We start from the raw sequence: 26,275 nt of genomic DNA, 5'->3' as shown, positions 1-26,275 counted from the left end.
GTGTTTCTCCTTGCAAATATGCATCTCTGATTCAGTAACGTCTTAGCTTGGAGCGCAGTACACTGGTACTAACTCCTAGATGCTGGCTGTGGTTGTGAAGCTGGATTTCCCAGTCCTGCCTAGTGAGTTGTGATGGGTTTGGACTGGTGTTGGCATCTCTGGCGCTTAACCCCAACTTTATGCTCTTTTCCTCAGAACATCCCCCAGCCCTGTTTGCAAACTGAGGCACCCGTATATTTACTTTTTCTTGTCTTCCCTGTGAAAGCTACTACTTGTAAACTTGTAATAATTAAATCCCTCGGTGTGATGGCCAATTAATTGGGTACTGCTTTGGAACATAGCTGTCACTGTTTTTTAACTATTTCGGCAGAAATTGCTTACCAGAGCTGCTTCAACATTTTGTGTGAATTGTCCCCTCAGTGGAGATGAATATCTCATTTCCATCTCTTCCAGTCATCTTCCTGCGAGATCTCTCTGGCAAACAAAGGAGCAAAAGCAGGAGCTTGCGCTCCCTGGAGAGCATGTTACTCCCTAAAATATGTTCTCCAGTTTTCTTCCCTTTAAAACCTAACATATTAGCCTTGTTAGCTGATGAGAGGGCCAAAAATAAGTCAGCAAACTCAAACTGGACTCATTTTTTTTTCTGCTAGTCCCTAGTTTTAGCTGATTTTTTTTAAAAATATTTATGAAGCCTTTTTTAATTAATTCTGAAGAATTAATTGCTCTTTAAAGGCAATTATCTGTGTTCCAACTGGAAAACCTTTTTTTGGCCCCTCTCAGAGAGTATCTAAATAAATGCTGTTCATGCTGGGAAGTGTGGACGGTCGTGAATTGCATTTTCACCTCACAGGCGAGCCAGCCATTTTCTCAGTCTGCTTTTAAATTCCGTTCTGAGAAGGCAGATGCCATGCCCTGCTTCCGTCTGCATGTGCTGTGCATCGCCTCCTCCGGTGCCTGGCTACTTCTTCCAGCTTCTCATCTGCCTTGATACGGCTGCATCAACTTGCGGTGTTGATGTTACACAAATGGACTAGTAATTTAGTGAAGGCACCAGGTTTTTGAAGGAGTATGTCATGTGTTCTTCAGTATGAATTATTTGGTGTTTGAAGTAACGTTCTTTTTGGGCATTTCAGAGAAGTCTGTGTTCCTTGGCTTTTTTAAGTGATTTGTTTTTTTTTTTAAATTGCTGTCAAGCTATTTCCAGTTTGTTTTCTAGAATGTAGTGGCCCTATTTTAAAAACAAAACAAAAAAACAACCACAAAACCCCAAAACTACAAAAAAACCCCCAGTTATCTGAGATACAGGTTACCTACTCTGTACACTATTTTCAGAAAACTGCAGAGAGGCTTGTCTCAATTTAAAGATTCTTTCTTTCCCCACTTTTCCAATCTGTTACCCTCCCAATTTGCTTCATTTACTATTTATTTATTATTTTGCTAGCTTGTCAGCAACAGTGACTCAGACTCCCAACAACTCAGACTGTGACCAGCCTTAAATCTAACTTTCATTCATGTACTGGGCAGTGTTGGTGATTGTTTAACATATCAATGACTGATAAACCTTTTCCTGTGCTAACTTTGATCTCTGATGTAAAATAATCTTTCTGCACCCAGATTATTGTGTCTTTTAAAAACTTAATCCCTGCTCTGGATGAGAGTTTCCTATGTGATCTTGGCTTTCTGAAATCTGGGATGTTTGGTTCATAGCAGCATCCAGTGCGAGCTAAAGCTGCAAGCTAGATAGCATGCATTAAATCTAGATGCCAATCTTTTTTTTAAGATTAACTTTTTTTTTTTTTAATCTGCTGCATGTTGTGTGCCTTGGGAGGGGTTTTGGTGTATACTGGGGAATACAAGGGTGGTTTTGCAAACCCAAACTTCCTGTCACTGAGGATAGTGTCCGGTAGCAGTTCTGTGTCTCGATTATAGGAATTTCTGAAAAAGTCTTGTTACCCTGCTAGAAATTCTGCGCGGGATAACTGTCAGTTGTCTTCACTGGATTTCAATTTGCTGTCAACTTCTAGAGATTAGGAAAGCTTTAAGAGGTTTAGGCTTTCTGATGGCTCATGCTTTGTTTCACTCAGCTCACCTCCCTCCGTCTTAGTGTTTCTCTGAATAATTTATGGGAGAGCCTTGTTTTAACGTTACCCTTCAAAAACCGTATTAAAAATTAGGAAGAGCAGTGTGCTAAACCAACAGCAATAGGGTAGCACTTCTGAGTGTTTCGCTTTACGCCTTCATTGGGTAGCTTTGAAAATGTCTTCACAGCTCTGCAGGTTGCAGCATTTGGCAAAGGAGCTAGCTTGGCTAGTACTCCCTCTTGTTCCCCCGCCCCAGCCTTATGTCAGTGAGATCTACTTAATCCATAATCTCTTGCTTTTAAATTAGTATCTCCAGGCTTTCTTGAAAGCCATATGTCTATTATTTGATGGGTATACAGCAAATGCTTAATTTGGTACAGTTTAGCAGGGCACATCAGCATGCTCCTCTGAATCTGTAGCTATATACTTCAATTCTTTACATCTGGATTTATTCATTTATTTTAACCCAAGATCAAATTCACACCAATAATTCAGTGAATACAGTTAGACTGCAGGGAGACGTCCACAAGGAGCTGCAGTGGTTTAAGTTTTAATGCTGTCTGTGGCTGCTGACACTTTTCCTTGTGGAAATACTTGAGGTGAAATCATCTGGCTATTAAATACATGGTTTGTGGAAGCCTGACTGACTTGACCTAGGTCAGAGAAACCACTTTGCCAGCAGAAACTACGCGGACAGTACCTGGCTGTCACTACCTGCGCAGTACCATTTCACACAAAGTACTGAAAGTAGAGGTATAGAAAGTGAAATCTGTATGGAAAAGTAGCAAACACTTCCACAGATGCTGGAAATCATGAAGGGCTTATGCAGGGAGAAGGGGTACTTCAGACAGTGCAGCAAGGCTTTTTCATCTTGTTTGGTAACTGTTAACCTTTCCCATCCTAAAGTGGCTAAGGTGGTGATGCTGATGACTAATAATGTATTTACAGAGATTGAAGCGATGTTTTCAAAGTAACCTGTCTGAAATATCTTCCATTGTTGCTTAAACATAGCTACTTATATACCTAGACTGACTTGCTGTTTAATTCTCTGCTTGAATAGTTTTAATAAGATGACTTTTTTTAAATCTTTCAAGCATTCTTAAAACGGATGGCAAAGTAAGTAGTTTGAATGTGTTACAAATTTGTATTTTAAAGTTTACACTAGACATGTAATTAATTTGTATTATACTCTGCATTTGCTACTGTTATGTTCTTATTAATTTACTTTATAGTAAAAAAAATACTTCTCTAACCATTACATCCAAGTCTGAATTTATCTCGGAGTTGTAGAAAATTTGTATTTAACAAACGTGATTCAAAGTTTTTGCAGATGAAACTGTTTCAGTGTATTTTTTCTATTGCTCAAGCCTGAAAAGGAAATCGCAGCAGAGAAATTAATAGCACAGTCCCTGAAAACCAGGATTAAACTGCAGTGGAACACTAAGATCAGTAAAAACCCTGACTAGTTCTTGAATGTACATTTTGCCGTCAGCTAACTTGTATGAGTGTTACTCTGTGGGGATTTCCAGTGCGTCTGACTACACAGAAAACAAAGGTAGGGTAAAGTTGCCCAGTTGCAACTTGTTAAGGGGCCAACCTGAAATGACACAGCTTGCAAAATTTCCCATATAAAGAAACGGTTGGATTCTAGTCTTTTGGTGAAAAGCATGTCTAAACTGAACTTTTGGCAGATTTCCAGGACAGTTTTGATCTTGAGCATCAGAAAATAGAGCAGGTTCTCTGGTGTGAATAGTAACACTTAAAGTGAGTTTAGGGAAGTGTCCTGCACTGAACGTGCCACTTCCTCACATGGCCCTAAAATAGCATTTTTAAAGCTCGTGGTTTTAGGTAGTGGCCTTATTCCCATGTGTGAGGGCTTCAGCTGCTGTAAATAAAACTTGGGAGCTTGTGGCTTTACTCGAGCACCTGGCTTCTAGTTTTACAATGCAAATTGTAAAGTAATAACTCTTCCACATTTGGAAAAGTTCATCCTGAGGCTTGTGCTACAGCATTCCCTTTTTCTCATTGATCTTCACTGTGGTCAAGTTAGTACTAACTTCTCCAAGTCACCTTGAACTCTGTGAACACTATTGCTTAATTTCATTTCTGTATCAATGCCTTGTCAGATTTACTGTGGCACCCATTAGAAATTATGATCCAGTGTTTTTGAATGTAGGTTTCTACTCTTAAGATTTCCTTCCCCTCTCCACTTATGTCAGAGCTGTTGTCAGTCCTTGAGAGATTTTGCTGCCTCCCTCAGAGATAAAGCCTGGTAGGATTTAACTAGATGGAGTCCTCTATCATTCACCCTTATTCTTACTACTAATTTATATCTCCATATTTGTAGTATGTTAGTTTTATTTCCAAGCGAATTAAGAATTTAACATGCCATGCTAAGGAAGTGCACAGATGTAAAGGCTACCTGTTTTTTTTTTTTGTCTGCCTGCATGATTATTTAAAATGTAATTAGTTTTTAGGATAGACCTAGAATCAAATCTTTTTCTAGAGAAAAATGCCGCATCAATTTACAATCTGAAACGTGCATAGTAAAAGCTGAGTTCTGTAGTAGGTTACCTGTTCTCTCAAAATATTTTTGCAAGCATGTCTTATGTTCTTTTTACCCCAAATTTCTCTTTACATCTTCTCTTGCTAAGGTTAGCCTGGATCCTAGGCCCTGAGGGAGAAATAGGCATCAGAATTACTGCAATGTTCTGAGCTTAGCCCAGATGTCTGCCTTTTCAATTAAAAGGCTCTCATACTGCCAAGTACACTTCAGCCAATGTTGCTAATTTTCCAGGAACAGCTGTTCTGTCCTCTGGGCTACTGTCAATCTCTGATTTATTCAAATTCTGTCCTCGCAGGTTAAGACGAATAATAGCAACAAGGCTAAAAGATTAGATTGCTCTTTGTTGTTGATCCAAGCTTCTTCCAAGTTCTGTCTTGCCTAATTACCTGCTGTGACTAATGGTTCTGTGCTTTTTCCAATTCTGCTTCTTTCATTATTAATTCCAGTATCTTTGACACACTGAGTTCTTGAACTTTTTCCCCTCCTGTCCTTTAGTTCAGATTTTGCAAGGCATGTCTCAGATGGTTTCAGCTTTGTACTAGAAGCTAGCTTGGTCAGCAGTAAGCAATGTGGCCTAGCTTTACAGGCACTCGGACAGGCAGATAGTGCTGATGTTCATTATCTGCTCCATCATGTTTGTGGAGTAACTTCCACCTTGTAAGAATAAGACAGAATTCCTTTATACACATGAGCTCATTTACAACTTCGGCTTGAACCTAAATTACCAGTGCTAGCTCCTTTTTATCCCAGATTTTTGGTACACAGAGTTTCAGCTGAAAAAACCTGAGAAACATTACAATCAACCGTTTATGCTTTTAAGCTTAATCTTGAGATCTTAGGCTTTTGTTTTCTTGTCAAAGACTCATCTTGTATTTTCTTACAAAATAAGCTGGCTGACGTTTTTACAGGTCCAGATGACTCCTATTTTGTCTGGAAGAAGAACGGACAGAAGATGAAAGCGTGCATCACTGAGCAATCTCATATGCTGTTTGATGGCAGAGTGCATGTTCTAAGTTGGGTGAAAGATTCAGTATCAGAAAATACAGAATATAAATGTTCATTCATCTCAAAAATGGGGAATACAACGTCAGAAGTGCGCATCACAGTGGAAGATAAAGGTAGGCTGGTTTTGAATGTGTGCCATGTTTGGCCTGACCCTGATCTGAAGAAAGCTCTGTAACTTTAACCCACAAAACATCTGCATATGTGCAAATGGTAACTCTTGCTTACTTAGTATCCACTTCAGTTGTTTACGAAAAGGTTTTAGAGCCATAAAAAGTCCTCCTTCCACTCCCTCCCACAGGACTAACGTGCAAATTAGCAATTTTGGCTTCACTTCCAGATGATAACTGCTAAACAAGACACAAATGGGAAGTCAGATGAGTACTACAGAGTTAAAAATAAGTACCCTGCCAGAAGTCTAAAGGGTAACAAAGTCTTTAATGCCAAGGAAGTCAGATGGTAAACACCCACCTCCCAGGATTTTTAAAGATCAGATGATCTGTAAATCACCTGTAGTCGGGTGTCAGTTCCTGCCTCTTCATTTGGACACTAATTGGGCCAGGATGTCAGTTAGCTAACTGCAGCAGCTGTGCAAGATCTCTGGGTACCCAGAACTGACCAATGCAACTCAAGCATCATTTGCAACTTGCTTTTGAGAACTTACCCAGGCCTGGAGAAGGTCTGAATAGTCTTTGAAAAGACAGCAGGAGCAATGAAGATTATATAGTATGGATTTTCTTGGGAAGGTGAAGGAAAAAGTAAGTTATTTTTAATAAGCTGGTTAGTAACAAACACGAATTTGTCACGAACATCTCAGCCCAACTCTCTTCAATGACAGAGAAAAGCAGGAGTTACACAAGTTGTTTTGCCGTCACTCTAGTCACTTTGAAGTCTCTCTTGGAAGCACAATGAAGGGCATCTCAATGAAACTACCCTAAATGTAAAACAGAGGGAGGCTTGCACTGCACTCCAAAAGCATTCTATATGGTTGCTAGTGTCCTGAAGGATAACTAGAAAATAGTACATCTGTGTATGTCACCACTAGAGTGATATATTCTGCAAGAAAAACTGACAGGCAGAATTAGTATTTTATCAAGATGCAGTAAAAGAGCCCTTCTTAAGTTCTCCATGGAATGAAGAATAACTACATAACATTACTGAAAAATGGGGAAATCACAAACTGGACATAGTCAGCTGATTGTACAATTCTTCTCCCCAGGCTTGGTATGATCTAACTGGAGCATTCCTGTTCTTAGATAGGTCAACTTGTAGGTCATATTTTCTAGTCCTCAAATCATAGGTAAAGGCACTGAATCTGTTTACTCTGGAGGCTGTAACATTTGCTGGAAGAGACATGACCATTTGAATAGAACTTATTACCAAATAACATGAGAAGAGGAAGAGCAAAATGAAGGATAAAATGGTGACTTCTGTCCTTCTAGCCCAAAGCTCAACAGGAAGTACTGCAGCCAAATAGGTATCAACTTACTTCATTATCTAGGTATATAATCACCCCATGTACAATTTTCAGGTAGTGCAGGTCAGGATGGATGGACCAAAGAATTTGATAAGTGGAGAAGTGCCATCAGTGAACATGACAAGATGATGCAAAACTGGAGGAAAACATGGGTAAGAATTCTTGGAAAAGATGCCTCCTGCAGTGCTTTTCTACATGATGCACCACTGTCCCAGTTTTATAAATAGCCTGTGATGCTTCTGCAACTAAATATTTACATAACAAAGTGGTTAGTGTTCCTGTACATGTCATAAGTTTGTTCTTTGAGTAAAATCTGCTTGATCTATGACATATGTTATGGTTATGTCAGCTTGCTCCTTCAGTCCACTAACCCAAGTGCTAATCAGTTAGTAGTTCTCATCCTGTCCAGAACAGTAAGCCTGTGTATACTGAACATAGCAGATTGCAATCCAATTAACCTATAGATGTGATGAAATTAAAGACTACTGGACTTCATAAATGGTATTTGTCCATCAAAGCTGGCCTTCCTTTAAAAAAAAGTCCATACTGGGCTTTTAATGTTTAACAGAACAAAAATTGCTTTCGATACCTTGCTTGCTGCATGTGGAACAGTTAGTTTAGGCAGCCTTTAAACCCCATTTTAAATTTTAATGCAGTATTAACACATCATTCTGACCATTTTCTTCTTCAGGAGAGCTGCAACAAGAAAAACAGCCTCTAATGGACAAAGGCATGAACAGGCTAGAAGTAGCCTATATGATTACCCAGTACTCTGAATACTGTGGTATTAAAAGAAGTATTGGTGTGGGCTAGTGCTTGCATTAAAGCTGATATTCAGGAGAATCAGCTGAAGCTTGAGGTGGAAGAAGATATCCTTACTGCACCAAAGAACCGAGTTACATGCTACAACTCCCTCTTGTTAGAACTCCCTCTGGTTTTCTGATGAGTTATTTCTGCTTAATGAAGAATAAAAGTGGTCTCAGTAAAACTTGTGCTGCTCAAACAATATAATGATATGGCTGCTGTTCTGAGTTCATTAAGTAAACCAGTTAACTTTGGGCTGAGGATCTTGGCATCAGATTTAGGGATTAATAATAAGATATGGATCACTTTTTTTAAAAGCACTTAAACTAACTACCCCATCCATTTTGTTTTAATGTGTTTACGATTATACTCTGTTCCCAGTGCTTTGAAGAGCACTCCTTTCTGATGGCAGCAAGTTCATTTGTTCAAACACACATTTCCTTTGGTAGTAGAGTTTTCCTACCAAATAAAGCACTTCTGACTAATGCTCAAAATACAAACAGACTACAAAGCACCCAAGTTAGAGACTCTTTAGTTTTTGCAAGTTATTCTTCTATATTTGAGGTAACTGTGGTAGCTTTAAAAAATTCTATGTTGAATTAATTCTGAGACTACAATTTCATCAAGTTATACTCCTAGTGAACAACTGCAGACAAACTGTGATGACATACTTATTCCACAGTGAAATTGTTTTACTGCATTGCTGTTCAGAATTTTGCCCTTCTGCATCTAATAAACAAAAGTCTGAGCATAATTCAAGTTTTCTGTCTCATCTTCTCAATGGTTTTCAGCAATCTGGAAGCCAGTAAGATCCCACCTACAGATCACTATAGCTTGAGTCTATGGGTACAGCTGCTCCTAGCAATGGCAGAAAGCTTCACACCTACTTATCCCCAAGTTACCCTCTAACTGATACTGTTTGCCACATTGAAGCATTCTCCTCATTCTAAGAGCTTCCTGGCTGACCTTTTTGTTTTGTTGGTTGGGTTTTTTTGGTTTGTTCATTTGTTTTGGTTGGGTTTTCCCCCCCTCAATACCAGATCACCTAACATTCAGAGGGAATTTTCCTCCCCATTGTGCTTCCCTTATGACATTGTTTAGGGCTAAGGGACAACTCTAAAAAGACTCTTCTTGAACGGTCACTCCTCTATTTGTTCAACAGATTTGGGGCGGACTTAAATTTAGTTCTGTTGTACTGTGTGGGAAGGTAAGGCTTTGTCAGATAGAGGTCAGAGTTTTAGATGAGCACAGCTGAGCTTTGCCTTGCCTCTACACCAAAGTATTACAAGTAGTACAAAAAAATTGTCATATTTGTTTTTTTAGCTCAACATTGTGAAAAAAAATCTGTGTAAGAGAACTAGTGAACATAGCTCTGACCCCTTATAGTGACTTTTTTTGCTACATTCTAAGAGCAGGAAATAGCTCCCTAAGATTCAATAACCTATAATATTTCTAAAGTAATTTTTCATGCTCTTCAACAATAAGACAAAATAGAAAATATGCACACACCACCCCCCAAAAAAAGCACTGTTAACGTGATCTTCACCAACTTGTCCCCATTCCATGCAGTTGGACAGTTTCAGATGTATATCAAAGTGTCATAAGTACAGATAAATCACAATTTACCACTGGATCAAGGATATCTGCTGGCTAAAACCATTTTTCATCACTGGGATCTTGCACCCTCAATTTCAATTTTAGATTAGAAAAAACTAATACAAAGCGATCATCACATAACTAGTGACCAACTGTGCATTTCGGCTTAAGGCTGGCTTTCTTTACCAACGCTCTTCCTCAAAACTGACATTTCAAGCATCAAGTGCCCACCAGAAGAGTTTATTTAAATCACACCATACTTAATAGAATCAATATATTGTAACAGGTTTTATACAATTTACATTCTACAAAACTTTGAATTTCAAAATTATTGAAAATTTTTATATAATTTCTAACTTCACATGGCAGCTACTTTCTGAAGTATTGCACTACAAATGTTCCATGTGGTAAAGCACTTACAGACACACTTCAGAGACACTGGCAGCAGCACATGGCATCTATATCATCTCTGAGAACAGCTGGCAGAAATCACATATGCATCCTTGAATTACTTTCCTTAGTCTTGTCTTCCTATGTCTGCAACTTGTAAACAATGGTATTTATATAGCACGTTCCCACCATGACACTCCACCATCATTATAAGCATATTTGGTGTTTTTAAAATTTTGTTTCCTCTAAGATACAAATTGTCCTTACCTTAGATACAAACTGAGATTGATCAAAAACTCTTTAACAACTATATACACCAACACAACCCCAAACTGAGGGAATGAGGAGTCTGTTGGCACAGAGGAGGTATAGACAGGACAGCAGGCTGGCACATGTGCCGTCCTTCAACATACTCCTAACTTCAAAGCCGAACGTATGAGAAACTAGTCTCAGTAGCAGCAGAATCATCATCATTATATGGTTAATCAACATTGTAAGATTCCTAAACACAGCATTTTCACTTCAGGAATTTCAGACCTTTGCAGGCTACACTCTCTCCTTTTTACCTGCTCTATGATCCCAGAAGAACAAAATGTCACACAGAAGAGTTACCTGGGAACTCTGTCATCATGGCCTTCTTTAATTAGTTTCAATCAAGCTGCCTGCCCTGAATTAATTTCTTGCTGACTGGAAGAAAGTGACATTGATACCAACCTGCCCACCTGAGCAGGTTTATTTAGAAAAAAAAGACAAAAGCAAACCCACAATCAAGAAACAGTGGAAGTTCCTTAAACAAGAGTTAAAAATAAAAAGCAACTCTCTACGAGTCCCAACCTTCTGGCTCATGGAATCTCTTCACAAATAAAATTATTTTTCTAGCAAATTCTTTTGGTATACTGGTTATCACTAGCAAATCAATGCTAGTCCATTAAACCATTAAAGTATGCCACGCCAGTCCAAGCAGTTCAGGGCTAAGACAGTTTGCTGTTGCCATCTGCTGTAGTAATCAGTCAAATATTTAGAACGTGAAAGCATTAGCCAGTGCCTCAGTGTGTATTTTGCTTAAAGGGATTCAGAACAGTTTACTTAACTGACTTGAGATACTCTTGCTACCTTCTTCCTATGCATCAAAAAAACCCAAAACAAAAACAAAAACAAACTAAAACAAAAAAAGTTGAAAGCCCAATAGAACTGCATCTGGATTTACTGATGATCTTCCGAATTCACTATGTCAGCAGTTGCTCTCTTTTCCAGTTCCAGTGCATACGGGTTATACTCTTCTTCAAGTTTTCTCTTCCAGATTTTAACTAGGGAATATTAGGAAAGAAAAAAAACCAGGAAAAAAAACCAGAAACAGGTTACTGTATAATACTTGAGGAAAAACTTGAAGTCACACTGATTCTCTACTTCCTCCTCAAAGTAAGTGCTCAGATAAGTTGCCACATGAGCATGTTGATGTGCACACCACGCATCATCAGATGACTCATGAAAAAGTACCTCATGAGTGACAGGTTCCACTGAGGTCCTCGTGTCCAGCCCCCTGCTCAGGCAAGGCTAACTCTGAAGGTGGATCCGACTTTAAAAAAACTCAGAAGTTTTCAAAACTTTCAAAGAAGTTCTAAAGTTGCCTAGTATCTGTGGTAAGTGCCATTGTCTGGAGACTGTATAAGCAGAGCTGGAGGAATGTGTTTCTAGAAGAGGAAGGCCTTTACAATACAGGAACACTTTTGGCAGGAAGATGCATCTCAAACAGGCATCAATACAAAACTTAAGTCCACCATAGCTATAGAGTTCTAGAAAAAAGGTTAGAGGGTTTTTTAACAAATAGAAGTAATAAGGAGCTCTGTTAAACCTCCTTGGACAAAGCAATGAGTATCACCTGCCATCAGTGGATTTCAGAGAGGAATCTTCTCTAAGACTTTCTCAGCAAGAGCTGACCTCAGGTTTACAAAATTAGCGGGGGGCAGGAAGAAATCCCAGAAAAGAAGAATTTTTCCCCTTACTAACCACTGAAGTATCCAGTGTCGCTTATTTCAGTGAAAATGGTAGAACTGAAGAGCACCTTGAATGAAAACTGAGCCAAAAAACAAGTCAGTAAGTACTCACTATAATTTGGTACATCCTCATCAGAGTCCTTGGAAGATGATTTACCAGTTTCTGGTAAGCCTTTTTTTTCATATTCAGTGGTTAAGACGCTGGGTTGGGTTTCTCTTAGTCCTCCTTCAGCTTGTTCCTCTAAAGCTGCTATCATATCTTTGTAGGCCTTCCTGGCCTCTGTTGCCAGTTGTACCATTCTGTGAAAATGGTCCTATGGAAATATAAAATGTTAGTAGAGCTTAAATTTTAAAATCTCCATGAAAATCTGGAATTAATATTCCTTATTCAGAAAGTATATGTTCATATGTAAAAGTGGAGCAGCTAAGTATGTATAAATACATGATAAACGATTTAGAAGCATTTATTAAAACACCAATTCTCTTGAAAAAAGGAAAAAAATGTTTGGAAAGAGATCTAGATGTAGAGGACGTCAGGAAGAGATGGCCAAACTACTTTTTTGAACAGTGCTAGGTGGGCTGTATTTCTGAAACCAATTTTTTATATAAGCCACTGACCTGGGATAAAGAGTGTAAGTGTGCAAAAGTAAAGCAAGCAAACAAACCAACCAACCCTTAGTCAGAAGGTTTATTTTCCCCTTACAGGTAAACAGTAAAGCTAAAGAAAAACCTGAACGACATACCTGAGCTCCATCATAGCTAAAGATTCCCACCACGCTCACAGGCACTGCTTTGTTCACACAGCGGCCTAGGGCCTTGCGATTAAGGGCAAAAACAAATGGGATATTCTGTTCACAGGCACAGTCGATAATGTTGTGTAGAGTCTCATCCAGCCCACCTGGAGCAGACAACAGAATTAGCAAAGAATGACTCTTATTCAAGCTGATCATAACTAAATGACAGTACTGTTAAAAGATGGCAAAACATACCCCAAGATTATTGGTGCATTTTGAAATTACAAGAGTTTATAGGACAAAATACCTGAATCTCAACAGCAGCATTAGATCTCCACTTTTAAAGGAGAATTTGACTTTTTTTTCTTAATTCTTAATTAGCAGTATCCTTAGACTGCTACTATTCTGTCTTGTTATATGTGTAGTATCGTCTAATTTAGTATTAAAAAAAGACCCAGCTACTAAGAAATCCTTTTAAAGCTAATAGAAAGTAATGACAATAATTACAACAACATTTTAAAGAGCTATCACAGCCAATGTATTGTCAATCTGTGGCCTCACAGACCAATACAGCAGGGCTTCCTGTGGCAGCACAGCTGGCACCAGTAACCTTTGCCTCTTCTCAGCTGTGCTAGTGCAATCATTTGTCCAGCTGTGCCGCAAATCAACAACTAAACAGATCATAGTTTCAGATAATTTCCCCAACCCCAGATAGTCTTGACTCAGCTTGCACTTCAGCTGCGCAGCAGTAAACAATCTGAAGGAAGGCGTCTTTATAGACTGGATTTCAAAGGCTACCCAAATAAGCTCCTCCAATAATAATACTGCTGCCAGTACTGTATACAAAGTCTGCGTTTTTAAATTTCTTTCATTAAACAATTTTTTTTAACCTTATTTACCCTTTGACTGAATCTTTTCGCAGTTAGGAGAGATGATGACACACTTCAGTTTTTTCAGCTTCAGGTGTTTCAAAACCTCTCTAAGACCCATAACAAGCCTGCGTTTTATCTTGGCCTTTACTGGGTCCTTCTGATACAAGCGATCTTGGAAACGAACCAGTTCTTTTAAGAGATCTGTCACACAACTGTCAACTTCTTTACTAAGTACCTGGCTGCAATAACTGGAAGGAAGAATCAATTAAATGTTAAAACCAGTAAAATTACAAATATGTAACACACAAATAAGTAATATGTAAAATATGTAGAATATAAACACTTTACCTTCTATTCTATGGCTTGGTCTTTTTTCTGTTTCCACTCCAAACACACTTGTTATGTACATAAAAACAAAAGTTTACTTAAGATATTTTTCAGTGGCTGAGAACTTACCACAAGTAACAGAACTTTCTGTATCTGGATCCCCTATCAAACTATACTAAAAATACATACACACAGGTAAAATAAATCTATATGTATATATTTAATACCAATAAATATATACCTACACGTTTTTATGTTTTTCTGAGGACATTTATTTTGACCTACATGAATCAAAGCACAGCAACCAAAGTATAAAATTCTGATTTATTTCTAAAAATACTAGGCTGCTTATAACAAAGATGGAAATCTAGATCAAGTTCCTGCTCCCCAGCTTTGCATTTTTTTGCTTGTTATCCTATTTCACTTATCAGACTACAGCCTTTTGGTGTTCGTAAGGAAAGGATAAAAATGGATGTACTTCATCCTTCTAGTATTCCCTGGGAAAGATCAGGATTCCAACATAAAAAGTCATTCGGGGTTCTACATAAAAAGTCATTCAGTATGCAGGGTCTCAAAGAGAAAAAACTAAAGATACCTCAACTGCACAGTCAACAGAAAGGTGCCAAGTGGCAGATTCACCTAAGATTATGAGAACAGATTGCAAGATCTATCCTGGATCTTAGAGTTAAAATTATCTCAAAGTTTTATTTAAGTTACAAGAGTATGTATTTACTATTTCCAGTTGACTTCACTATGTCTCAAAGACAAGTCTGCAAAAACACTGAGAATCTAATCTAAATACAGAAAATATTCTAAGCTTTGCTGATTGCTCTACATCCTGTAATAGGGAGGACTGAGTTGCCCTGTACATATTCAGCCCAAACTGTGCTTTCAGTGAAACACTGCTGCATAGACACAAACTAAGTAATTGAAAGTTAAGTTAGAGCTAACACATTGCATGAGGAAGATAAAGAATGGCTGTATCAATATTAACCTTTACTACAACCTGAACTGCAAAAAGTACAGTGGTGCTGTTATGGGAGGAAAACTAGAAGTTACAACACTGCTTACTTAGGGTAACTTTTAAACTGTCATTACTGGATCTTTGACCTCTTCACATATACACTAATCACTATTTCTTCTTTTTTAAAGAAACACATATACACCCGTTTAAACAAAACTAATAGTGTTTGGACGTAATAACCCATAAATCTTCCCATTGTTTCTCTGCCTAGCCACAACATGAAAATGTCATCTGGCTACTCACATTTACATTTTCGCCATTTGGTCTGGCAGCAGAAAACCAAAGTACACAGTCAAAATAAGTAAGGTGTGCTACTGTGCTGGTTTTGGGTGGATAGAGTTGATTTTCTTTACAGTAGCTAGTATGAGGCCGTGTTTTGGATTTGTGACCAAAAGTGTTGATAACACGGGTGTTTTAGTACTTGCTGAGGAGGGCATGGAGAGAGTCAAGGCCTTTTCTGCCTCTCACCCCACCCTACCAGCGAGGAGCCTGGGGGTGCACAAGAAGCTGGGAGGGGACACAGCTGGGACAGCTGACCCAAACTGACCCAAGGGATATCCCACACCAGTTTTTGCTTTACCTGTTAAACTGTCTTTAACTCAACCCATGAGTCTCCTCAATTCTAGTCTTCCAGCTCTCTCCCCCATCACACCAGGGCAGAGTGATCAAGTAGTTGGGTGGTGCTTAGTTGCCCATTGGGGTTAAACCATGACGACTATTCCTTTTCTTAAACGTTAAGACAGTACTCCATTTATTTAAAATATCTTTTCCTTTCTTAACAGCATCTTCTTTTCCCTTTTTAACCTCTAATGAATTTCTAATTGGTTTTTTTTTCCCTTTCCTTCAAGGAACATGCATTTTAAAAATGAGAATTACAACAACATACAGACTATTTGTCTGGACATAATTTCTTTTTGTGTCAGCTTACAGTAAAACTGGAAAAAAATTTAGAACCTTCAGTCTAAACTCCAATTAGTGTTGCACAGAATGCAACTAAAGTATCTTGTTTGAAAAATGCTTATCGGTGGTACTGTGGAAAAACAGACATCGATAAAAATCAATACTTACTCTCTAAAATTCCTACTATGGATTTTTGGAAGATTGGAGGTTAGCTGCTTTGAAGTCACAGAAGCTTCTGTAGATACCTGGATACCTGTGTTGTCCGGAACCCCTTCAGCAACTTGCGTTACAGGAACAGCTATCACGTAAATAAAGATACTTCAATAAAAAGACCGACCAAAAAGTGTTGCGAAGAAACTAATTTGTCAGGTATCTCTTGAAGAGTCATTACTTCAGTATCAACAACAGTCTGTTCTGTGGTAGTAGGGGAACAGGTCATACATTTTCTTCCTCTCAATTTTAATTATTGTACCTTTTTTTAAACATCGCTGGAGAGATGCAGGGACTCTCATTACAACATATAAAAATCCAACAGGCATGGAAGTGTGGAAGAGTAATCAGAATCTCAATTACTCAATTATGTTACTATCAGATTTGGCACACTTTGAACTTTAGATAAGCCCAAGATGAATCTTAGAAAATTCTGAAGTTACAGTTTTAATTTAGCAGTATTTGTACACATTTTTGAAAGTACTGTTATCACTTTGAAATCTCCTTCTCCATCCTGTATTATAACCTTCTCTTGAAAGATACCTGCTTGACTATCCTGTAGAAGCGTTTCATCTTCAGCAATATTTTCTGCAGACTGACAAGTATTATCTTCATCTTTTGATTTTGCTCTCTGTTCTAACAGGTGTTGCTGTTTCCGTTGTTCTCTTTCTTTCAGAATAATCTAAAAAGGAAATATATATAAAAATCCCAAATCAATTCAATGTTATATAGATAACAGCAGTTTCTCTTACCAAGTGTTTACATACAGACCATTCATAAAGAAGTTCGGCACTATCATTCAAAGTTTTCCTAATTTGGGTTTTTTTAATTTGCGTATAAAAAGAAGGAAATATATTCCCTAAATCTACACAGAAAAGGACATTCTCCTTGATTAGTAGTGTATGGGTGGAGAAAATAATTACTAGCAATCAACCACAAGACCAGAACTAAAGTTAAAGCAATAAATTGCTTCAGTGCAGAGAAACAGGTGAAACACTGTCCCACTTTACCTTTCTTGTTCAGACTGTCAATTCGCAGCAATTCAGCTAAACACTAAGGTACACATAAATAAGTAAATAAATATCTGCACAGTCACTCTTCCCCCTTATTCCCCTGCTAAAAATCTTGAGTCAGTCTAATAGATCGCTGTCTCTGATTTTGCTGGTTGAAGAAAAAGAGAAGAAATTACCGTGGACAGCTAAGCCATACGGTACGCTGAGGGAAGCAAAGTAGGACACATACTGGATGCAAACATGCTACCGTAGATGAAAGCAATAATCATTTTCCTGAAACTCATCTTTCTCCTCTACTTTCACAGCTGCTAAGAAGCAGTTATTGTATATGACCACTAGTTTGTCTAATCTACCCCAAATTCGTAATTAATTACACCACAAAGTAAATTTATCTATTTGCATTTGTCAAAGATGAACAAAGAACAAAAATAAGCTCCCTACCATACTCAGAACACAGATAGTAGACAGACAAAGCAATCTTTGTCTTCTCAAACCTGCTTTGGAAAAATTGATAGCACCAAGACAGAACAGCCAGAAGACACCATAATTAGTATCACCCCACAAACTCTGTTATATATGTTGTTTACATTGTACAGTTCTCAAGTTCAATTAAGCAGCACAGAATGACCACTCAACTGCCTTCACTAGCCCTCTAAGAATTTTCCTAAACTAAAAAGTGACGTAGTGATGGAGTGGTAGCTCAAAATTCTCTGTATACAAGACATGACAGAAAGCAATGTGAATGGGCAAAAAGGAAAGATACAAGAGAAACTGCCAGGTGGATCTAATGCTAGTTGCTGCAGAATCAGCTGAAGTTCTGGCTTGGAAGAGCACAGAAACATTAAATACTACTTTGTTTGACCCATTCTCCCCAGTCCTACAAATAAGCATATCTTGTCCAAACCAAATAAGATTATTTCTTTGGATGTTCCCCTGCACCAATGATATGTGGACACTTTTGTAATGGCACTTCTTCAGCTATCAAGTGATTTAAGTGAGAAAATATATTTTGGGGGAATTTATATATGCTATTTAGCAAGACTCCCCCTCTTCTTCCCCACCCCTCCTTCTATTTTTTTAAAGCAAGGAAAGCTAAAAGTGAATTTAGAGAAGTGGATGGTGAGATGCCGATCTCCATACCAGAAGGTTTAACAGACTCATAGAGTAATACTGAAGTTATATTAACCTATATTGTACTATTTAAGGTAAAAATATGAGCACCTTTTTAAGAGGTGTTGGTCTCTTTGCTCTAGGGACTTCTCTCTGTTTCCCTTTCTTTACCAAAGGAGCGCTGGAATCCAAAGGGTTATGAGGCATCTTCCCTTGGCTTAATCGGTGACTTTTTGTGGCTGTAGCAGGTTCTTTAGAAAGCAATGGTATGGCACCACCAACTGAGATAAAAAAGAAGTCTGCATCAGACAACTATAACAAATACCTAAACTGAAATCCAATGCAAGCCTAGTGACTGGATTAGGACTAGCGTACACTTATTCAATTTGTGTTGTGTTGCTATTAAGAATATTTATAGGCAATCCTGTGTCATTAAACAATGCTATTTAATAAAGATATTCCTCCCAAAAGACTGACATGTCCTCTATTTTTATTATACAACTAGAATCACAAGCTCTGTCCCTGAACTCTCAAAAGCAGAGTTTGGCAAAACATTGCACTCCAAGCTACCTTCAGCACCATGCCGTGCTAGCTTGGTAAACCTTGAGGAATCTCCATGTTTCATGGTAATGACATTTCCTCCTCCACAGACTCTGTACTGCATTAATAAATGCTGAGTTACATTATTACAGATTTTAGATTTAATTGCTGTAAATAATCTGGAGCACTTACTCCTACCATTTGTTACACCTTAATGAAGTTGGATGAGGTTCATGGGTAATGACTAATGCAAAACCAAGTCTCTTTTGCTTAACCAGCATAGCTCTCAGGAGATGTCTGCTTTACTTGGATTTTTCAGAGAGTTTAGAGCACAGAAGCTTTAAATGACTGGGCAAGTCACTGAACCTGGACTTTCCAAACCATGGCCTCACACCCCAAAAACTACTTCCCTTTTCAACTCACCCAAAGCTTTCTGGCAGCTTGCCTTAGGACATCTTCATTTATTGCTTCCAAAGTATTTATACACTGATCCTCCAACACCACATGCAGTACTATTAGCATGAACAGTTTACCTCATAAAACTGCTACACTACAACCTTTCTTTTTTTGGCTCTGTGATAAAAAGGCAAATTGAGAACACTGCCAAGAACACTGTGCAGTATGTGAGCGTAGGTGGCTACAAGAATTGAAGCTGGATTTGAAGCAATATGTAAGTCCTACAGACACATGATTGCTTCCTTCACTGAGTACATCACCACTTCATTTCAAATTCATAGAGTTCTCTTGATCCTGAACTTCATGGCTTTAACAGTTTTGTGTTTGCACGATTGATGCATTTTCAAAATGTAAGCTGAAGTCAAATAATTACTGCTTTACTATGCTGTTCCATCCATATGTTATTTACCAAATGAAGTAGTAAGTGGAATGAACCAACTCTATCTGCAGTCACACTCCTTGCCCTTCTTGTTCATTGTGCTTCTCTTCTGGTTACAGAGGTCAGCACAATGACACTTCACAAACTAAAGTTACATTTTGGTACACAGCATTGAATGTGTGCACTGAATGTTAAAACATGAAGCTGAGGTAACATCTGCCTTACACTTCCAGGATACGAACAAGACATCAATTTATTTTCTGCAGCAGATTCAGACACAGGCAATTTAATATTAAATACAGGTATTGTGACCCATACCTTTGTGCTCCACCATCTACTTGGCAAACCATGCACTGTATAATTTTATATAAACAAAACTGATTAGCACTTCTGCACCATTGAGTTTGACTCACTCAAATGAAGAAAAAAGATATAAACTGCAGAAAAAGAACTTTAAAAAGCATCTTACAAGTTCTCTCAGTGAAGGGAAATCTCATCAATGCTTGGTATTTTGAGTCTTTTATTTAAAAGCTCAGCTATCATATTAAACATTGTGAGATAAATTTTCTTGTGATTAGCTCTCTTTCTGGAATAATTTTAAAGTAAATTCTTCACTGAAATAAGGAGAGAAATTTTATCATAATTAAATTTTAGCAATCATCATGTTTCCTTTTGCAAAAGATACTGCACTAACATAGCCAAGACTAAATGTTGACCAATAATGAAAAAGACACTGAGCTACTTGTTTGCTTCCTCGTTATGCATCCACAAGGTCTGAAAGATTTTCTCCATCACCCAAACCTAGCATTTTGTTAACAGCAATTACTTCACAATTAACAGGCATTGCAGAACTCATCTTTTGGCTTGGACTGATTGACTCTCATATAACTCCTGTGTTTGCAAAGGAGCTTTTTCACTCAAGTTAGAGCTCTAGGGCTTCTAGCATCAGAGGAACTTAAGAAAGCCTTTTTTACTGCATAGCCCCTTCCTGCAGGTTCACAACACAACAGTAACACACATATTTAAGACAAAGCAAAAACCTCCACAAACTTGAATATTTTCAAAGCTAAATTTCAATCACTTTTCATATTTTTAAGCTATTCTTTTACAAATCATTGTTCTGAAGATTTTTCTTTCCCCAAGCCTTCCTCCAAACAATTCAGGTTGCCATGCTTTTACTTTTGTTTTTTTTTTTTTTTTTTTTAAGAACCTTCATTTTCTCTTGTATCTTGTAAGCTGTGCTCCTGCCTACATATTCAGAGATCATTACAGATCAGAAATCAGGCTACATTTGACATGTTGAATACTTAAAAACAACTTTAGTTGAAAGAAAGGAAATTTAATCGTAACCAATACCTGAAAACACCACAGGTTTAGAAGACTGTTTTGTCTTCTCTGTCTGCTGCTTCTGCTCCAAGACTGCCAGCATGCCACCCAAATCCAACTGCACAGGAATTTGACTCTTCTTACCACTGCTCCTGGATGTTTCCTGAACAAGTTCATTACCAATTAGTAATACTTTCTGTTCCACCATGTAGACTGTATTTTGTATGGTGTGCAATGCACTCAACAGCTTCATCCATGACATTTATTTTTAACTTCATTCAATGAAAGTATTTTGATCTTTAAATGCACATCAACTTTACAGTGAAAAATAAAGAATCAGAACTAGTTCAAATAACTTTTGCATAACTACTGGGATAAAGCATAAAGTCTTTAATAAAGGAGGTGCTTTATGTCAGGTCCCCACTGTGGTCAGACTGTCACCTATTTTGAAAAAGAAAAAAGGCTTACCAGAATTGAAAGTTTTGTTAAAAGTACAGAAAAACCACTCTGTGAATATTCGAGGGTATGTGATTGCAATACACATATACCATTATCTTCAGTGCTCTTGCTAAAACTTTAATAAGAGGTCACCATCTTTAAGCACCTTCTCCTCATAAGCAGCAGTCTTTCTGTCTGCTTTGAAGAGAAGGCAAAAGCAGTGTCCCACATGTGGCACCACATTTAATGATTCAGAATATAAAAAGACTACAAATGAATAGTCTAGCAAGAGCTATGAAAGGACAAACTACAACAGCAGGACGTGCTAAGGAATGACTCATACATTTTGTACTTTTCGAAGCCTTATCCTGGAGGATCAATTCATTATAGCTTCTGTTACAATAGGGTTAAGGAATGTAACCTGCTCCTTCTGGTCCTAGGATCTCATCTTGCCTCTGAGCTCTGCCAGAGCTTACTCACCAACTTGGAGCTACTTACTGACCTTGCTGTTGCTCTGTATTTCACCTCCTTGATCTCCTTGCCCACTTGTCTTAATCTAGCAGAACCACTTTTAAGAGGTTCCCAACTCCTTAAGACAATGAGTGTGGACTGGATTTATGTCACGATCAAATAAGACAGGTGAAAGAAAAATTCCTGATATCTGAAACTCACAGACATTAATGAAAACCTAGCATTTTTCCCTAAACACTGTATCACAAACTGGGGGCTAGCAATTACTACCACCAAGTGCTTCTAATCAAGAGGATCTTGCCACTTATCTCAAAGTATGAATGACAGAGTACGAATACAATCGCAGATGTCCTTGGACTTACTCTTGTATTTAAATATGCTAATTTATTTTGTCATTTTGAGTTTAAACTTATTTTCAGACATGAATTCATTTACCTGCATTTTCTTTCTTTCCAATACAGAAGATGAAGCTTGCTTCCCTGACAGTCCCTCCACCTTGGGAGTTCCATCCAGTGTGGGAGACTGACTATCCCAAGGCTCTTCAGGAAGATGGATCTTTGAAATTTAGAGACAAAAGGTGACAAGGAGGAAGAGAAAATATTTTAAAGACACATGGAAAAGGGTAAGGTGGAGATGATATTAAATTCAAATGGAACATAGTGGGATTGAGTGCACTCCTCAGCAAGTTTGTGAATGACACCAAGCTGAGTAGTACCGTTGATACGCTTCAAGGAAGGGGTGCCATCCAGAGGGACCTAACACGCTTGAGGAGTGGCCTGGGTGAACCTCACGAAGTTCAACAAGGTCAAGTGCAAGGTTCTGGACCTCAGCCAGGGCAATCCCCAGCATCAGTACAGCCTGGGAGATGAAGGGATTGAGAGCAGCCTTGCAGAGAAAGATTTGGGGGTACTGGTGGATGAAAAAGTGGACATTAGCCAACAACGTGCACTTGCAGCCCAGAAAGCCGATTCTATCCTGGGCTGCATTAAAAAAAGTGTGGCCCTCAGGTTGAGGGAGGTGATTTTCCCCCTCTACTCTGCTCTCATGAGATGCCACCTGGCGTTCTGTGTGCACTTCTGGGGTCCCCAGCACAAGACAGACACGGACCTGCTGGAGGACCTCGTCCTGCTGGACGAGGCGCACAAAAATGGGCAGAGGGCTGGAGCACCTCTCCTATGATAAAAGGCAGAGAGAGTTGGGTTTTTCAGCCAGAAGAGAAGGCTCTGGAAAGACCTTATTGTGGCCTTCTAAAAGTGGGATCAGTTATTGGCTGCCATATTAATCAGACTCATTATTTCCTCCTTTTTTTCAGATTTGGAATTCAGAAACAGCAAGGCAGTTTCATCTTCAAATATTTGTTACAGAGGAGTATGAGTGGCTTAATGATCACATCTCTAGAACTTATGTAAGCTTTGAGAGGTTATGTCCCACTTACGCCTACAAAGCTAGAAGGTTTCTTCCATTTGAGGTGCAAGCCTGTACAGCGTTTTCTTTGTAACAAATCTGGTTTCAGCAATTACTGGTGCTGCTCCTTTCCCCTGTCAATGCAATTTACTGCCTCAAAGCAAATAAGGGGTTTGTTTTTTTGTGTTCGGGTTTGTTTTGTGGGTTTTTGGTGGTTGGTTTTTTGTTGTTGTTGTTGTTGTTTTGTGATTTTTTTTTAAGGTCACCAATATCCACAGTGAAACAAAACAAAGGACAAAAATTTCCAGCAGCAAAACTAGTTTCAAAGACACAGACACCTGGAATATCACCTTTATGTTACTTGCTTTGCAAGAACAATCATATTTCCAGTCCTGATTTGTTTGGGCTTCAATCCCATGTTGAATGGATTTTCAAATTAATCTTTGGGATTCATTTCACTTATGTAAAAAAAATAAATAGCTTGCATTTATAATTGATGTTAGACTCAAATTCTCACCCTTGCACAGACTGAGAACAAAGTGTTATGCTGTTCAGACGCCCATTTGTTTGTATGAACAAACAGCAGAGGCAGAAATTGAAAGAGTCTTACTATTATTTTTATGAAATGCAAAACTAAACCTGAACACTACCTGCAGGAAAATAAACTACATGAATAGAATTCCTTTCAGCTAACTTTGAGTGCCCACAACAGATGTGTCTATATCTGAATTAGCAGCCCAGAGTTTAGGTAGCAGTTCAGAGACCAAAAAGGTATCTCCTTTGGAACGATATGAATCTACTGAATACAGCAGGTAGCTTTTACTGTTTGCAGACTACCTAAGGAGATTGCCATGGGCAGAGCCCCACATCATAAGCACCGACATTTAGTCAAAAGAATTTCACCTTTAGTCTAATTTAAAACTTGTAGTCTTTTCCTGCTCATTTTCTTAACATTCACAAAGTATTGTAAGATTGCTTACTTCAGACCGCTTTCTGGAAGCAGGAGTAAATGATGATTTCTGAGTTCCTAGTCTGTTTTTCCTATCAGAAGCAGCTGCCAGATCAGGAAACTCCTCAGCATCCTAAACAAATAAATCAGAAGATAATTTTATAAGAACTGTCAAGTCCAGAGTTTTCCTACATTCAAACTATTTTCTCCCTGCTTATCAAACATTCATCACAATTTGTGTCACTGTACAAAAATTCAGAAGCAAAGTGCCATGCCACCAACTATAATCAGAACTGCAATGGCTGAGTCATCTATGCAGCAGCTATTTCAGGGCTGAAAGAGCTTACAAGAGAAATGCTTCCTAAAGCAGCTTGTTATGCTGTCAGCTGATACAAATAATTAGAGGTAAATGGCTCCTAAAGGAGCATTTTTCAGACCGTTTAACAACCTTGCAAACAACTTTCCTCTTCTTCCAGTACAATCCCCAGCTGTGCAATTCTGCCTTGAACATGTGAGTGGTGAAGAACAAAAAGGGCAGGCAGAAGGGTGTCCTGGTTTTGGCTTGGATGGAGCTAATTTTATTCCTACTAGCAAGATAGGGCTGCCTTTTGGATTTAGTATGAGAACAATGTTGATAATACACACTGATGTTTTAGCTGTTGCTAAGTAGTACGTACATTAGTCAAGGACTTTTCCAGCCTCCTGTGCTCAGACAGGTGCACAAGAAGCCAGGAGGGGGCACAGCCAGGACAGCTGACCCCAACTGGCCAAAGGGATATTCCATATCATAGGATGCCATGCTCAGTATATGAGCTGTGGGGAGTTGGCCAGGGGGCAGCAATCATGGCTCAGGGACTGGTGGTGTGTCAGTGGGCGGGTGGTGAGCACTTGCATCACTTGCTTTTTCCCCTGGGTTTCGCTTCTTTCTCTCGCTCATTGCTTTGCTTTTCATTATTATCATTATTATTTAAAAAACCCAACCTGTTCTTATGTCAATCCACAAGTTTTTTTACTTTTGCCCTTCTGATTCTCCTCCCTATCCCACTGGGGTGGGGGAGTCAGCAGGCAGCTGTGTGGTGTTTAGCTGCCTGCCAGGTTAAATGACAACAAAGGGTAATAACTCTCTACTACAGCATGGAAATAAACACGTAAATCACTCAAGTGATTACGTAGGCCTAGACACAAGAGTAGATTTTATTAGCAGGGGGTACGTTATCCAGACTCCAGATTAACTAAGTGCAGACAGGCTGGAGCTTGCTCTACACTGGTCACCTTATATCCACCACCTCAGTCACAATGATCCTGAACCACCAGCTTAGTTTTCATTCGATAGCTTCTCCTCCCACTTTGAGAAGCTTTTTTAGTTGTGATACAATACTACTGAACACACCACCACCACTTCTGCAGCCTGAAAGACTTCATTTAAACAGCCCAAGTTAGGAAGGTCTAGCATAAGGACAGACACGTCTCAAAAATATTTTTAAAGCAGCTTGGAAACATGCCAAAAGACAACTGCAAGAACAAGAAAAACACTTTACACAAACACTCTTCCAGCTTAGTGATTTCTTGAACCAGAGGTAGCACCTTTGCATTTAAATAGCTTTCACTAGAATAAATATTTATTTCAGTCTGTTCAATCACTTCTTGAATTCAAATTTCTATCATTTGCAACATCCTGTAGCAAAATGAATTGTTAAAATCTACCACTCAGTGTGACGTTTCACCTCCTTATATTTGCTCTTAACACATCACCTATAAGAACCAGAGGACATAAAATTAGGAGGAAGACCAAACAATTTCCTTTTTATCTCCTTGTCACTTCTGATTCCCACTTAGTGATCTATTTTGCAGACTAAGAAGTCCTAGTTTATTCAGTATTGCCTCCCACAGAAATTGCTTCATCTCTTTGATTATTTTTGGACCCTGTTGTCTATCTTCTTTTGTCCAAGTATGTATATCTTTTCAAGGAGCGGCAGAAACACAAGAAAACAAAATCCACACTGTACTTAGATTAGACACGTCCTGGATTTATGTATTGTCATAATCCATTTTCTTTTCTATTTTCCTAATAATTTCCATGCACATGTTTGCATGTTTGACCAGTACTGCCAGCACTGACCTGATTATCAGTAGCAGCGTCAATTTTTTTCCCCCTCAGGGAAAATACCTAGCTCAGGGCCTATCACTGTGTATGGAAAAACAGGATTACTTT

General features: G+C 38.5%; 2 protein-coding genes across 10 annotated transcripts in view; one reads left to right on the top strand and one right to left on the bottom strand.

Annotated features, from left to right (window-relative positions):
- The window catches only part of SEMA4D (semaphorin 4D), a 100,095-nt gene extending 91,411 nt beyond the window's left edge, over positions 1 to 8,684 (top strand). For all 3 annotated transcript variants that reach the window (XM_064438697.1, XM_064438696.1, XM_064438698.1), the window contains 3 exons: positions 5,556 to 5,765; positions 7,181 to 7,278; positions 7,818 to 8,684. In XM_064438697.1, coding sequence (XP_064294767.1) covers positions 5,556 to 5,765; positions 7,181 to 7,278; positions 7,818 to 7,847 — 338 coding nt within the window. In that variant the 3' untranslated portion in view covers positions 7,848 to 8,684. The remainder of the gene's footprint in view (positions 1 to 5,555; positions 5,766 to 7,180; positions 7,279 to 7,817) is intronic.
- A 1,066-nt stretch (positions 8,685 to 9,750) lies between these two features.
- The window catches only part of SECISBP2 (SECIS binding protein 2), a 29,437-nt gene continuing 12,912 nt past the window's right edge, over positions 9,751 to 26,275 (bottom strand). For all 7 annotated transcript variants that reach the window (XM_064438683.1, XM_064438684.1, XM_064438686.1 and 4 more), the window contains 10 exons: positions 24,095 to 24,196; positions 22,146 to 22,265; positions 20,832 to 20,964; positions 18,212 to 18,381; positions 16,521 to 16,659; positions 15,936 to 16,065; positions 13,544 to 13,764; positions 12,654 to 12,808; positions 12,023 to 12,224; positions 9,751 to 11,223 (listed from right to left, as the gene is read on the bottom strand). In XM_064438683.1, coding sequence (XP_064294753.1) covers positions 11,120 to 11,223; positions 12,023 to 12,224; positions 12,654 to 12,808; positions 13,544 to 13,764; positions 15,936 to 16,065; positions 16,521 to 16,659; positions 18,212 to 18,381; positions 20,832 to 20,964; positions 22,146 to 22,265; positions 24,095 to 24,196 — 1,476 coding nt within the window. In that variant the 3' untranslated portion in view covers positions 9,751 to 11,119. The remainder of the gene's footprint in view (positions 11,224 to 12,022; positions 12,225 to 12,653; positions 12,809 to 13,543; positions 13,765 to 15,935; positions 16,066 to 16,520; positions 16,660 to 18,211; positions 18,382 to 20,831; positions 20,965 to 22,145; positions 22,266 to 24,094; positions 24,197 to 26,275) is intronic.

This window comes from Phalacrocorax carbo, chromosome Z (genome assembly GCF_963921805.1).
Source record: "Phalacrocorax carbo chromosome Z, bPhaCar2.1, whole genome shotgun sequence".
NCBI lineage: Eukaryota > Metazoa > Chordata > Aves > Suliformes > Phalacrocoracidae > Phalacrocorax > Phalacrocorax carbo.
This window is presented reverse-complemented; position numbering and strand designations above follow the sequence as displayed.